General features: G+C 53.0%; 1 protein-coding gene across 1 annotated transcript in view; it reads left to right on the top strand.

Annotated features, from left to right (window-relative positions):
• The window catches only part of ADAMTS7 (ADAM metallopeptidase with thrombospondin type 1 motif 7), a 43,896-nt gene that overhangs the window by 6,664 nt on the left and 22,029 nt on the right, over nucleotides 1-15,203 (top strand). The window contains exons 5-15 of the mRNA XM_065847111.2: nucleotides 411-494; nucleotides 962-1,086; nucleotides 2,063-2,212; nucleotides 2,866-3,009; nucleotides 6,625-6,769; nucleotides 6,913-7,005; nucleotides 8,030-8,175; nucleotides 10,535-10,704; nucleotides 10,940-11,073; nucleotides 11,873-11,993; nucleotides 12,529-12,773. Of these exons, the coding sequence (XP_065703183.1) occupies nucleotides 411-494; nucleotides 962-1,086; nucleotides 2,063-2,212; nucleotides 2,866-3,009; nucleotides 6,625-6,769; nucleotides 6,913-7,005; nucleotides 8,030-8,175; nucleotides 10,535-10,704; nucleotides 10,940-11,073; nucleotides 11,873-11,993; nucleotides 12,529-12,773 (1,557 nt within the window). The remainder of the gene's footprint in view (nucleotides 1-410; nucleotides 495-961; nucleotides 1,087-2,062; nucleotides 2,213-2,865; nucleotides 3,010-6,624; nucleotides 6,770-6,912; nucleotides 7,006-8,029; nucleotides 8,176-10,534; nucleotides 10,705-10,939; nucleotides 11,074-11,872; nucleotides 11,994-12,528; nucleotides 12,774-15,203) is intronic.

Raw genomic sequence — 15,203 nt, 5'->3', positions numbered from 1 at the left:
AGCACCTATTTGCGTTTCAGAAGGTGGCTTTGGTTGATGGCCAGGAAGGAGCGTGGGACTGGGCAGAGGACCTAGGGGTAACACCCCCAGGTTGCTGGGTGTGGCAAAGGCACCCAGTGAGCACTGGCATCCTTTGAAATGTTAAACATGTCTATTACAAGTGAGCCTTGGGCATTTCTGGTTGTGTTTCAATGTGCTACACAGTTTATCTCCATTTCAAATGGATGTCATCCAACTCCAAACATTTAACTCCAGGTCTACATCTGGTCTTGCCTTTCATTTTGGGGAATTCTCTGAGATGTTGTCAACAACCTTTTGTAGCTTCCCCTCGAGCTCACATTCCCCTGCAGATGTACTTACAGGGCAAGGTCTCTTTTGGGCTTTATTTCTTTGGCTGTTGTGTGTTGCAGGTGGCGGGTCTGTTCCACCATGCCAGCATTGGGAACCCCATCAACATTGCCATAGTGCGACTCATCTTGCTGGAGGATGAAGAGGTAAAAAGAAAATACTGTGCTGGCAGCTAGGCAGGGACACATGGGCAGCCTTGAAAGCCATGAGGTCTCTCTTGACCTGTTTTCATGGCCTGGATGAATTTGCACAGGATAAATGCAGATGCCACTGCCTTGCATCCTTGCATGGTCAGAGGAGCCTGATGCTGCTCAGATGGGCTCTGCGGCCCCGTCCTTCAACCCCAGCCAGGACGGGATATTTTCCCACAGTGTTTCTTAACCCCGGTATCAGGTGATTTAATGTTTCGATTGAGTCACAGATAAAAAGAAAGCAGAAAAGGACTGTGTCCCCACCCAGCCCACAACCTATAAATATGGAACAATTCCATCTGGATGGCAGTTACTCCAGATTTCACTCTGATGTGTCTGAGATCAGACTCTTCCCCATTGCATCCTAAAAACCAAACAAACCCAGCAGCAATATGACAGCAGACTTTTAATTATGTTGGCAGGAGGATCTGAAAATCTCCCACCACGCAGACAACACCTTGAAAAGCTTTTGCAAATGGCAGAAGAGCATCAACATTAAAGGAGATTCCCATCCCCTGCATCACGACGTCGCAGTCCTGCTAACAAGGTATCATGCCTATGAGCTGATTTTATGATGTAGGTTCTATACTGGCAGCCAGAAACTCCTCTGGCAGCTGCAGACAGACAGAGGAATATCTCAGTGGGAGCAGTTGAAATCCTGCTCACCATGCCTGGACACCTGCACGTTAGATACATAACATGAAACCTGAAGATAACCTGATCCTAGTGGCTGGAACTGGTCTCAAACCTCAGATTTAAACCTAGAGACAGCTCCCAGTTACTGAGCAGCAGAGGTTTCCAAACCAGGATTTCACCGTAGCCTTATTGCCAAGCCCCAGAACGGCTGGATCCTCCCAGGAGATGCACACAGGGATTAACTCTCCATTTTCCCTTGGAGGCCAATGCTGGGTTTGGCAGAGGAGCCTCTCCAGAGGCCCCTGACCTCCCATGGAGCTCGGAGGAATTCCCACCCCTGGCCAAGTTTATGTACCTTGCAGTAAAAACGCAGTTTGATGGTTTCAGGCTGCAGTGACTTGGCTTTTGGCAGTGTTGTGGTTGTTTGTGTGATGATTCACAACCCACAACGGTTTTATCCTCTGTAGGAAGTTTGCTTTGTAGCAGAAATGAGGCACTTCAATGGAGTTGTTCTTCCTAGGTGGCTGGAGCTCCTCTGCCCTGGACCACAGCACTGCTGCAATGTGCTTCCCCCATAATGGAGTAATTGCTTAATTATTCCCAGCATCAGCTTTATTTATACAATGGAATAAACGTAGCCAGGCTGGATAGCAGTTCCCATTAATCAGACTTAATAATAAGCCCGGGATAGTGGGAGAGTGGAGGGGAAAGGAGAGGTCGTAAATCTTCGTGTTGCAGAAAGCCGTTGGATGTCTCCATCCTGGCTTCTGTTTGGCCAGGGGCTGCGTGTGTCCCTGTGGGCTGGGACACGTCTCATGGCAGACCCTGCCGCTGTCACAGCCTTCCTCTGCTCTGTGTCTGTGTGTCCGTCCTCTCCCCGGCCCCAGGAAGGACATTTGCGCGGCGATGAACCGGCCCTGCGAGACGCTGGGGCTGTCCCACGTGGCAGGGATGTGCCAGCCCCACCGGAGCTGCAACATCAACGAGGACACGGGGCTGCCCTTGGCCTTCACTGTGGCCCACGAGCTCGGACACAGGTACCACCGGCATCCTCCTCTGCCCCATGCACTGCTCGATCAGGGCTCCAGAGGGCAGGGGGGGGAATTGGGAAAAGGTTATCAAGCAGTTCCTCCCCAGTGTAAACCCTCCTCTGCACCAGAGTTAAGGCTTTGGTTGCCCCAGGTTTAATGCAAATCATATAAGTCCAAGGCAACCTGGACAAACTACATTTGTATATTATCCTGTGTAGCTGATGCTGAAGACTTTGGAGAATAGGGTTGCCCGTTGAGAAGTTTTAGAATAGAATCAGCAACAGAATTTTGCTTGCCTTAATTTCAATTAAATTTTGACAAGATCACTTGAAGATCATAGTTCATAATACATATCTCCATATAGTAAAAATATATACCTAGTAAGTTTTATTGACTTGATCTTGCTCAATATTCTCATTACTTGGCTGAGCTTTCAGTAAGAAAACTGAAATAAAAGCGTGGGACAAAGTTTGGGGCAGTGTCCCTGGTGTCACTAAAGTGTCCCCCCTAGCCAGATCCTCCCAGTTAATGAGCAAGTCCCCGTGGCGCCGGGCCGGGTTGCGGTGTCTGGCGCGACGTTGTGCTGGGAAGCAGCGAGGCTGCGCGGTTGTGGCGGCGAGCGGCTCACCTCTCCTTTGTGGGGCTGTGCTCTTACACAGTTTTGGGATTCAGCATGATGGAAGCAGCAATGACTGTGAGCCAGTTGGGAAAAGACCTTTCATCATGTCTCCACAGCTCCTGTATGACACATCCCCACTCACCTGGTCCCGCTGCAGCCGCGAGTACATCACACGGTTCCTCGAGTAAGTGCTCCCCTACTCTTCCTCCCCTTCCTCACTCCCAGGTGCTGGGGGTGGCTCAGGCTGGGGGCAGCAGCTGGGGACTGACCCAGCTGCACATGGGGTTGTGTTTATTAATAATAATGAATAATAATAATAATATAATATTAATGATATGTGGCTCATCTGCCTGGGTCCTTGCTGCACGGCTGGGAGTTTGCGCACAAAAGCAGCCTGAGTGTTTGGGTGGTGACACAGGGCTTGTGGCTGGAACAAATAAAGCCAGAGTGGTTTTCTTCACTGCTCTGTGCAGTTTTGTGCAGCTCTCTGCACGGGGCAGATGGTGTTTGCCTGCAGGCCTGAGGCACCACGTGAGCAAACGAGACCGAGCCAAATTCTTCTGTGCATTTGTTTATTTTTAGCACCCCAGGGCTGATTTTCCAGCCTGTTGTTATTAAGTTCCTAGGAACGCAGCCCAGAGATTTACGTTTGTCAGCCAGTGCCTTGTGCTGGAGAAACGTTTCCCTTCGCTGCTACAGGAAGGTCAGAAAACAGTGAAAGCATCAGCAAGAAGGGGCGATGGGGAGAGCTGGGCACGGAGCCGGGAGCTGTGTCTTGGGGAGACAGCCTGGGGCTGGGCTCCCATTGCTAAATCCCAGCCTGGAACACTGGGCTTGGGCCCCACACAGGCAGAATTATTATTGATTTATGGCTTTCGGAAGAATGGCACTTTCTCGTGTCCGCAGCGTTCTTGGCCCTCTGCTTTTAACCTTCACTTTTGGATTAAGAATTTCCTGCTTGCAATGACCTTGGGCTGCTACAAGCTGCGATGGGGAAGAAATGGAGCAACTGGATGCTGCTCCAGTTGAGGTTTGGTGTGTATGCTCCCCCTCGAAGGAGCAGCTCTTCCTCATGGTGGAGCTGAGCCTGACAGGTGTTGGTTACCGGTGTCAGTCACTGGCTGTGACATCCCCTGGCAAGGGGTCAGCTGGTTGACAGCAGAGACAGGAGTGCGTTATAACACAATGTTGGCAGGAGAAGGGGAAGGAGCGAGCCAGCAAATGAGACCCTGCTGACCTGGGATTGCTGGATGTGCTTGAAACAGACCTCATGTTTAAAGAAAAATAAAAAAGGCAAGGATTCTCAGATGATTATTTTACAAAAGATTATTATTTTAGAAATGCTGCTGAACTTTTAAGCATCTGAAAGTGATTCACGGCTTCGACAGCGGCACAGCCCTGGTTCTGCGGGTCAGGCCCTGGGCACAGCCAGGGCTGGGGGACCCTCCTGCAGACACTGCAGGCCGGATCCGCTCAAACACCCGGGGGCGATGGAAGTTGTCACCTCCCTGCTGTGGCAGTGGTGTCCCCAAGGGAATGAGCATCCTCGTTCAGGCTAATGAGGGAGGCAGGCACAGGGCTCCAGACCTGGATGAGCCCTTCTTGGCGTTCTGTGGCATCTAGGCATTCGCTCCGTGCCAGCTCTGCCTGACGCCCTGTTTGTGCAGCTGATCCTTCCCAAGCTCCCATCTTGCTTTCTTTTTTATTGAACTCAGTCCTGGCTTCTTGGACCCTTCCTCCAGTTTTGTGAGAGCTTTTGGAATTTTAATCCTGTTCTCAAATATATCTGCAGATCCACCCAGCCTGCTCACATATGGGGATTTAATCATCATACCATCTAGTCCATCATCCAGCTCATTGATGAATGGACCCAAACAGGCAGGCGCAGCACAGACCCCGGTGTGTTTTTCCTGCAGACTGTGGCTTATTGCAGATCCCTGCAAAGTCAGAGGGAAACTCGTGCCAGTTTTTACTGGCTCAGTGATATGTTTTGGACAATTCAAGTGACCAGTAGGATGACTGTAAAATATTTAATGAAGAAGTAGATTTTGAACATAGCACTGGGAAGCCAACAGCAAATCCAGATCACGCCCCATACCGGGACAGAGACCTCTCCCACAAGCTGGGGCAACACAAAGTGCCTCAAGCACTTTGAGAGGGTGAGGAGGGTTGAGGACAGTTTTGGGGTGACGTACGGGACCCCAGCTGCTGGTACTAGACCAGCAGCTGGTTAACCCATCCAGAGGAGCAGCAGTGTCGTGCATGTAGCTCGTGCAATAGTCCAGTGCTTAAACTTGGGCTTTCCTCAAGAAAGGTACCATTCTTTCAGTTCTGAAATAAAACCCTCTTAGTGTTTTCTACCGGCAGGTGAAGCCAGAACCTCTAGAGGTGCAAGGCAGTGACTTCACTGTGTGCCTGAAACAGGCTGCAGCATGATACTGCGTCCAGCTGCCTAATTCACGCTTAACTCATGCCAGCTCAGCCACACCTTGCCCACGGGGTCTGTCCTCCTGCTGGTCTGGGAGAGGTGGGATGCTCCTGCTGCTGTGGATGCAGGAACAGAGATGTTCGAGCCCCTGGGCTGCTGACAGCAACCTGTTTACTCATTTTTCCAATAGGGAAACTACTCATAAGAAATATAGATATCCATGGTATTTTAAGGGGCTGTCTCCAGCCAAGCAAGTTGTTTGCAGGTGTCCAGCATGGGGATCACTGGGATGGGGAAGGAGGTTTGGGTGCTGGTTCTGCCAGGCATTGCCCCATGGCATGGCTGGCACCCCGAAGCTGGAGCTTTCCTGTGCTGCTGGCCCTTGTTTCTGTGTTACTGCTTTGGGTTAAAAAGGAATCTTGTTTCCAGTTAATTTAGACCTGTTCCCAATCACAACAAGCTGAAGTAATCTCATCTGCTGAGAAAGCCTCGCCGGAGCCTTTGCCTTGCTGGAAACAAGTTTGTTTAAATCAACACTGGAAGCTCAACTAGTGACGATTTTGTGTGTGTTTGTGAAGTATCATAGCAAAAGCGCTCCGAGCAGAACGAGGAACATCCCTTGCCGTGCCCTGGCCGCTGGCCACAGGCAGCCTGGATGGCTCAGTTCTAATAACTCTTTTCTAAGGACGTCCAGTCCCGCATGGTTTGAGCGCTGTTTGTAGCAGCAAATATGAGGGCGAGTGTGTTTTGCTGCTGACAATCTACTTTATTTCTGTTAGCAGGGCATTGACACATGGATTGTGGCGTCCGCAGGGATGTTTCTGGGGTCAGTGTGATGTATGAATGCGGGGACAGCATCTATTTCTTGGCAAGGAAATGTTTATTTACTGAAACCCTTCACTGTGAATGGCGAAAGCAGCTCCCAACTGAGGCCTGTGCTGGTGACCTGGTCACAAAGCAAAAATCCAGGGGGTTATTGCCAGTGAAAATGACATTTCTGAGTTTCTGTCAGGGGCATCTTGGTGGAAGGGGGAAGCATACAAGGCATTGGCATTGGCCTGGCAGCTGCACGGAGAAGCCCTCCTGCCTTTGACCCTTTGCCTTCCACAGAACCCGCCATCCCCAGGGCTGTGGGGTGATCGTGCTGGGAGCAGCACCCACCCCGAAAAACCAGTACCCACACGTGCCCATCATGTGCTGGAACAGCTCCAGGGGTGATGAGAGAGATGAGGTCACATCAGCTAGAATTGCTAATTGCTTCTCATTGTGTTTGGATGTTAATGAGATGTTGGATTCCTCTGTTAGCAGCCACCAGGGCATTGCACAGGTGTGCTGGGCTGGGATGATGCCGCTCTGCCCTCTCTCTTTTAGCCGGGGCTGGGGGCTGTGCCTGGATGACCCCCCAGCCCGTGAGGTGCTGGACTATCCCTTGGTGCCACCAGGCGTCCTCTACGATGTGGGCCACCAGTGCCGGCTGCAGTACGGCGCCTACTCCACCTTCTGCGAAGACATGGACGTAAGCCAGGCTTCCCCCATGTGCACGGGCTTGAGGGGCTCACTGGGGATGGCGGGCTTTGCATGGGGCAGTCCTCTCCCTCCAGTTTAAATTTGTGCCTGTGGGTTGGCCGGGGCAGTAACTGTGTCTCCTGTTTTCCACAGAGCGTCTGTCACACGCTGTGGTGCACAGTGGGGAACACGTGCCACTCCAAGCTGGACGCGGCTGTAGATGGCACGGCATGTGGGGAAAGCAAGGTGAGGGGGAGCAGCCCCCCCACGGCTGCAGAGACACCTTGTTCTGTACACAGGGCTGTTCCGTTGCCTCTGGCACACAGGGACGGGCTCAGCTTGCTGCCTGAGGCGGGGGGCACAGCCTTCAGGGAAGCTGAAAATGCCTTCAGGAGATGAAACCCGCAGTTATTTCCCATGGCAGGAAAGCATGAGGCTTGTTCTGCTCTCCAGCTGCTGCGGGGGTGGATACTCATCTCCAGGACGCTTGGGGACACGGGGGGTCCAGCAGCCGACGTGGCAGCTCAGCAGGAGCTGCGCTGGCCAAGGGGTGTGGAGGGGACCAGCTCTCTGCAGCTCTGGTCACCCTTACCTGGGTGACATACCAGAACAGGGTTTTCCTGCTCAAGGTAGCATCACTATAGAGTCATAAAGATATCTGCATACATCTCTCCTCACTTGGTTTAGTGTCCTCTCCCAAAACCATGGCCCCAGAGCACCAGGAATGACCCAGGACTGAGCTGCTGCTTCCTGCAGAACCTCCTGCTGTGCCTACTGGCTCTTCCTTCTGGGCTGAGATTGAGCTACAAATCCCCTCAGTGAGGGATCTCAGTGGAGGTTTGAGTCTGTTGCATCAAACAGCCCGATGTTTTTTACACTGGGGGTGGTGAGAGTCTGGCCCAGATTGCTCAGAGAGGTGGTGGATGCCCCATCCCTGGAGACATCCCAGACCACGCTGGATGGAGCTCTGAGCAACCTGAGCTGGTGAAGATGTCCCTGCTCATGGCAGGGGTGGCACTGGGGGAGCTGGGAAGGTCCCTCAAACCCAAACCCTCCTGTGATTCTATCTCTGAATTTCACATTGCTCAGAAGTGCCCTGGGCACTGGCAGAGCCCAGCTGACCCCCAGGCACCTCCGTGCCAGTGAAACACAGATTTGCACTGGACAATATGGGTGCTGGGCTTCAGTGCTCCCCGCGGGTGGGCTGTCTGGCTCAACAGCAATTACTGCACCCTGAAACCTCCTTTTCTGTTCCCCTGTCCCTCCACAGTGGTGCTTCAACGGCGAGTGTGTGCCTGTGGGTTACCGTCCCGAGGCCATCAACGGCGGCTGGGGCTCCTGGAGCTCGTGGGCCTCCTGCTCGCGCAGCTGTGGCGCGGGTGTGCAGAGCGCCGAGCGGCACTGCAGCAACCCCACGTAAGGCAGCGCCCGGGACCCCATTTTGGGAGGAACCCAATGTTCCCTTATCACCCTGTAAAGCCAGGAAGCATGATCTGGCCACTGCGCTCCTACCCCTCTCTGCCTCGCACAGCAAATCTGTGCTGTTTGCAGTTATCAATCTGAACAATGTGCTTTTGAGACGCTCAGGGGATTAATTTCATGCGGTTATTCAGGTGGGGGGCAGTGACAGCCTCTGCAGGGACAGGGTTTGCTCTGTCTCCTTCCACAAATAAGTTGCTACTGCTCTGTGCAGCAGAGAGCGGTTCTAATATGACTCAAACAAAGAGCAAACACTCCATGCTTGCAGATGTAAAATATATCAAGTGTCCTTTTCTGACAGAAAAGAAAAATAGGCATTCTTTGAGCCCGATTCAGTGTAGTTTTGAAAACTCCAACTGCTGTTTGCACCCCCATTGCGTTCTGTCAGTGATTTCTTCTCCATGCCTGGGCAGAAGCTGCCATCCTCAGCTTGGCTCTCACCTGGGAGCATCTGGGCGCCGGTGGGTGAGCAGCTTTGTCCATCCCGTGAGGTCCGGGCTGACCCACTTGCTCCCCAGATGTCCCCTTCGTCACCAAACCGCTGTTGTATTGGATTCAGCCAGCGCCCCCAGCTTGTCCAGTGTCGGAATGCCCTGGAACGTGGGCAGAAAGGGCTTTGTGAGCAATATTTGATGGCAATCGCTCATCAATGGCTTGAGGAGCTCTGGAAGCCATGGGACGAGGTTTGCTAGCGAGCCCAGATGTGCTTTCTGCTCAGCTCCTGCCTTGGTTTTAGTGCACGCTGTTGAAGAAGTGCTGTATAATCTCGGTCCCAGGTCAAGAGCTGGGTTTGTGTTTGACATGAGTTTCATGGCAGAAGTGCAATTGTAGTTTATGGAGTGTTTTAAACACAGCTGCGGGCGGGCAGGAGAGCAAGCACTGGAAAAGCAGGAGAATTTCCCCGGGCAGTTGTTTGCTTTGGCCACCGTAGGTAAATCTTGAGTTTTGCCTTCTGGATGGAGTGAACAAATGTGTGCACTGGGTAATCCTCCTCCCACAGGCATTTCCTCAGGGCAGGATATGTAAACACAATCCTAAAATAATAATTTACTATATTCTCTTCAGCAAAGTGTGCCCAGACCTAACTGATCAGGGAAAAAGTAATTTTCATGAGGTCATGGGGACATGAGCCATGGAGTGTGCTTTGAGCAGAGGAACAGGCAAGTGTCAGGAGGACAGTCACAGGATTTTGAGAGTCTGGTGGCATCTGAGGAAAGCCTGTTGTTGTATTTGAAATCACTCTTGCTTTAAGAAGTCCAGTGGCATCTTTGCTGTTCCCTTGGACAGTAGAGGAGCATTGTTGGCAGCACATCCCAGTGGGATGGACATCATCTGCAGGACGGGCACCTGCTCGAGAGAGCGCTGGCCTCTCCTCAGCCACCGTCTCCAGGGTGGCGATGTAGACGTGTCACCCCAGGGAAGGTGCCCGGCTGCAGCTGTGGGACCTGGAGGGGCTTCCGACATGAACACTGCCAGTGACCCATAACTTTAATAACTGTTTTTATAGCACCAAACACCAGACCTATAAACCTGGCCGTATTTGAGACATTAAGGAGAGATTGCTGAGAAGGACAAGACTCAAGATGTGGCTCATCTAGCTTGAGAGCCATCACCCAGCCAAAGCTGCCCATGGTCCCGCAGGTGGCCCAGAGTAGGGAGCAGGTCCAGAAGGGACCTGGAGAAGAAGGAGCTGGGCCATGGTGTCCCCGTATTTCAGGAGGTTGTTCTGAGGACTGAGGATGCTGCTGGGGTGGCTGTTGGGTTCTGTGAACACCACAGCAGAGCGAAGTGGGGTGTGACTGGGGGAGCTCCCGCTGGCTCCAGGGAGACCAAACCCCAGCAGTAGCTACAAACCCACCTTAGCTGGGAATAAAAAGGGAGTTTCCCCTCATGCGGTAGGCCTTTATTTGGTAGAACAGAGGATAACCATTTAAACTGAAGGAGGGGAGATTTAGATTAGATATAAGGATTAAGTTCTTTACTGTGAGGATGGTGAGGCCCTGGCACAGGCTGCCCAGAGCAGCTGTGGATGCCCCGTCCCTGAGAGTGTTCAAGGCTGGGCTGGTGGAAGGTGTCCCTGGCAGAGGCTTGGACTATTAAAAAACATAAAGCGAGAAAATAGCATTAAAATTATGCATAACGTAACCACATTTATTTAAGGATACATTCCAATATCAAACAGCGAATTTTGACAATGCAAAGACCGCAATTACTTTTACACTAGCCTAGCAGACGGTCTGTACGATCCCATCCTGCCCAGACCCGTCTGTGATTCTCTGATTTTCCCCGCGGACAGGCCAAAGTACGGGGGCCGGTACTGCCTGGGGGAGCGGAAGCGGTTCCGGATCTGCAATGTCAGGCCGTGTCCCCGCGACAAGCCCTCCTTCCGCCAGGTCCAGTGCAGTCACTTCAACCCCATGCTCTACAAAGGGAAACTCTACAGGTGGACGCCGGTGCCCAACAACAGTGAGTTGAAGGCAGAACCTGCTGCTGGGTTTCTGCCAGCAGCCCCCATGAAAATCCTGAAACAGTCTTGCTGACGGCTTGATTTTGCTGTTTGTGTCTGTAAGATTTGCCTTGCAACATATTTATTCTGTGTTTTAAATTATGGCTGGGTTTTCAGGATTAATTGGTGTTTTGGGAGATGGCTACTTGATCCCCCAGCTCCTTGGGTTGAGTTTTTTCTTGTTGGGCTCCCCAGTTAACCCCTGTGAGCTGCACTGCCGGCCCGAGGACGAATACTTTGCGGAAAAGCTGCGGGACGCCGTCATTGACGGGACACCATGCTACGAGATGAACGCCAGCCGCGACATGTGCATCAATGGCATCTGCAAGGTGGGTCCCAGTGGGGAGGGAGCCCAGGGACCCCCCGTGCTCGGGGAAATGCAGGTAGGTGCGTGACCCATCCCTTGGGTGAGCCCTATCCCCACTCTCACATGCACTGATGGGCTGAGCTTACTTGTTTTGTCATTCCCACTCAGGAAGCTTTCCTTATTTCCATGAGGCAGGTGATACGGACATATTTCAGCCTCTGTGCTGGCCTCAAGGAAATAAAGCACAAAGCCAAGGAAATGAAGAAGGAAAAGTTTCACTTGAAAATAAGGTTGGGGATATGAAAGGGTGCCTAGAGAAGATGTCCAGCCCAGCACCCTGAGCACAGCCATGGGTCTGACCTGCAGTGATGGAGATGGAGCCTCTTGGCAGCCTCTCCCAGCGCTGGGATTTGTCCTTCCTTCTCAATTGTCATTTTTCTTTCTTGGAATCTCCCTACAAACATGCCACGATGTGCAGAGGCATTGCTCTGGCTGCCAGCCGGGAAGGGCATCCTCTGGTGTGGGAGGGACAGGAACTGGTGGAGATGGCATGACCAGGACCAAGAATCAGCCGGGAGATGCTGCGGTGGGGGGAAGGATTTGCCAAGCTGTGTCCTGGCTCCTCCAGCTGCCTTCGGTGGCAGCGAGATGGTCCCTTCACTCACACCTTCCCCATTCTTCCATCCACGTTCCTCGTTTTTCCCCATTTAGGACCATTGCACCTCTCCCTTGTTCCTCCCTTTCCAGCTGCAAGTGCCAGGGTGTGGGTAGAGGTGTGGGCAGGGATGGGGGTGCAGGTGGGTGACAGGGCTGCCTTGCAGAACGTGGGCTGTGACTACGAGATTGACTCCAACGCGGTGGAGGATCGGTGCGGTGTCTGCCATGGGGACGGCTCCACCTGCCACACTGTCAAGAAGACCTTCGAGGACAGCGAGGGGCTGGGTAAGGGCACTCGGCTCTGTCCCCAAAACACCACGTGCCTACTCCCTGCAGAGCCAGGCTCGCTGCTGCTGCTGCTCGTTTGCAGTGTGGTTTTTCATCACAGCTTATCAATTTTGGTGGGATAAGACCCAAGCGACAGCATGGGGAGACGTGGTGCTGCCATTCCACTTCTTGCTCCTCAGAAGAAAAGTATCCTCTTATGCTTTTTGTGTCTAAAGACCTGAAAACAATTCTGTGCGTGATGGAGTGGTTTGGAGAGGTTTGAGGGGATTTTTTGGGTTGACAAAGACGTGTTAGAAGCGTGGTAAACATTTTGCCAGCACCTGTGTGGGAAATGTCCCACTCTGCAATGGATAATGCAGGGAAGGCAGTTGGGCTCAGGGCAAGGAGGGGATTGTGCTGGCTGACGCCCTACAGAGGTGTGAGGATTGGCAGGATGCTGGCACCCCAGGGACACCAGCATCCACCCCAGCACACAGATCATCTCTGCCTCATCTTTGACTCCCCCAAGACCAATGCTCTGTTTCATTCCCAGGTTATGTCGATATTGGGATTATCCCTGTGGGAGCAAGGGAGATCCGGATTGAAGAAGTCGCAGAAGCTGGGAATTTTCTGGCACTGCGGAGCGAGGACCCAGAGAAGTATTTCCTGAATGGTGGCTGGACCATCCAGTGGAATGGGGATTACAGGGTAGCGGGGACCACCTTCACCTACAAGAGGATGGGGAACTGGGAGAACCTCACCTCCCCAGGGCCCACCGTGGAGCCTGTGTGGATCCAGGTACAAGCTGGGCTCTGCTGGTGCTTGGGGTGTATGGTGCAGAGGATGGTGGGGACAGAGCTGATGGATCTTCTGCCTTCCTGTGGTCCATCACAGAACTTTACTACCTTCTGATGAAGGGGCTGGAGCACAAGTGTGATGGAAATGGCTGAGGGACCTTGGGGGTTCAGCTGGAGAACAGGGGCTGAGGGGAGACCTTCTGATCTCTGAACTGCCTGAAAGGAGCTTGGAGCCAGGGGGGGTCGGGCTCTGCTCCCAGGAACAAGCGCCAGGAGCAGAGGAAACGGCCTCAAGTTGCGCCAGGGGAGGCTGAGGTTGGATCTTGGGAACAATTTCTTCCCCAAAGGGCTGTCGGTCATTGGAACAGGCTGCCCAGGGCAGTGGCTTTGTACTTCAGTGACCTTTGTGCAGCTTTGCAGTGTTATAACTGACTGGGGAGAGTGGTGGGATGGCAGCGCAGGGGGGGCTGCAAGGCAGGCCCCTCGAGAGCTGCTACCACTATATCCATCTCTGCAATTCCTTCCCCCGGGAATGGCCACTGGAATGGGCAGGACAGCAGGATCTGCCAGTTAATGCAGAGCTCTTGAGAGCCAACGTCCTTGTGCCCATAAGGCACTTTCTCCCAGAGAAGCTGGTGGGAACCATCCCACAGGTAGTGGCACAACTGGCACTGGGATGAAATTCCTTGTGCTGCAGAGGCAGTGATGTCCCACAGACATCAGGTACGTCCCACGGGCCTCCAGGCCCTCCCAGCCTTGGCAGTTGCAGCTTGGCCTGATGCAGCCATCCCGAGCATCAACCGACAGCCTGACCATGCCGAGCAACCCTAGGCTTTGCCTTTTGCATTTCTTTCAGCAGAGGCTTGGGATGAAATGTGAGCAGGACCCTGGGCTCATCTGCCACCAAGTGCTGCTGTTAGTGGGAATGCTGGCGTGCTCAGAACCCACAAGTCATTTTCTGGGATTTGTAACCTAATTAAAACCTTTTGACAAAAATATTTCAATATTCATGAAGAGGTTTTGGAAAGATGCCCTCACTCCAACCAAAGCTCCAAGAACAACAAAGCTTTGGCAATAATGGGAGCACTTAGGCTAAGAAAAACAAGGTTAAACTCCCAGCCTTTGCCCAGCACTGGTGCAGGGGGTGCTTTGGGCAGGACTTGTGTCAACCACCTGACTCGCTTCATGCATGTTGAGAGCATCAGGAGCCACCTTTCAGGTGGGGAGAAATTAATGAATTTAGGTATGTGTCGCCATCAGCCATTTCTGGTGTTTGCTGCTGGCAGCTCCCTCCTGTTCACACACAGTGCCAGTGCGGGGGTGCAGCCCCTGGTGCCAGCTGGGACACGTTGGTGACAGCTTGTAGGTGCAAATGGGGACTGAAGCAGGTAGGTGGCATCTGGAGCTGAGCTGTGCTGCTTCCCCAGGACAGTGCTGGAGCTGCTGCAGCTCTCTGGGACGTGCTGAGCCAAGGGGATTTGGTTCGTCCTTGCTGCTATCCCCTTCCCTTCCTCCTGCTGCCATCCCAAAGGACAGGTCACTGTGACTGATGCGTGTCTGTCTGTCCGGGCCAGCCAACACCAGCCCAACAGATGGGCTGGGAGCTGTCAGAGCCTCCCTCTGGCTGGATCATCCGTTGTGTGGGGTTTGGGAAGGTGATGGAGGAGGCACTGTGGCTCGTTGTGCTTCCTGCCCACAGAGGGACTGTTCTCCTGGGGATGGTCATTTCTGCCTCACAAGCTGCAGATGCTGGTGGTCGCACATGCAAAACCTCCTCCCCAGCTCCTGCTGTGGGGAAAGGGACATCTGGCAACCCTGGGCCCTTCATCATGCTGAACCCCGAGAAGGTTGTTGGATGGGGCTGCATTTGACAGTGGGACTGGACTCCCCAAATTAACAGGGAATCCTTCCAGGCTCTTCATCAGGGGAGACATAAAACCAAAGTCCTGATGGTTCACAATGCTCTCACTTGTTTTTTATTATTACCTGAGATTTCCACAAGCCTGATGCAGCTCCTCTGCTCCTGCACTGCTCCAGCCATTCGCTAACCCCATTTCCAAAACAGTCGTGTGCTGCTGCGGGGGCACAGCAGCTGAAACTGTGGCGGTCTCCACCAACAGACAGGGCAGGGGGACAAACGTGTCATTGATAAGGAGCTGGACATGGAATGATGTCTTTATGGCCATGCTAGGCAGGCGGTCATCTATCTCCTGGAAAGCCCCCGGGATGCAACAGCCAACCCCAATTGCTCTGCACTAACCATGGAATTATAGAATCACAGCATGGTTTGGGTTAGAGGGTCCTTCCCAGTTCCCCAGTGCCACCCCTGCCGTGAGCAGGGACATCTTCACCAGCTCAGGTTGCTCAGAGCCCCGTCCAGCCTGGCCTGGGATGTCTCCAGGGATGGGGCATCCACCACCTCTCTGACTGC

Source organism: Patagioenas fasciata, chromosome 12 (genome assembly GCF_037038585.1).
Source record: "Patagioenas fasciata isolate bPatFas1 chromosome 12, bPatFas1.hap1, whole genome shotgun sequence".
Lineage (NCBI taxonomy): Eukaryota > Metazoa > Chordata > Aves > Columbiformes > Columbidae > Patagioenas > Patagioenas fasciata.
The sequence above is the reverse complement of the archived record's forward strand: the minus strand, read 5'-3'. Positions and strand labels throughout refer to the sequence as shown.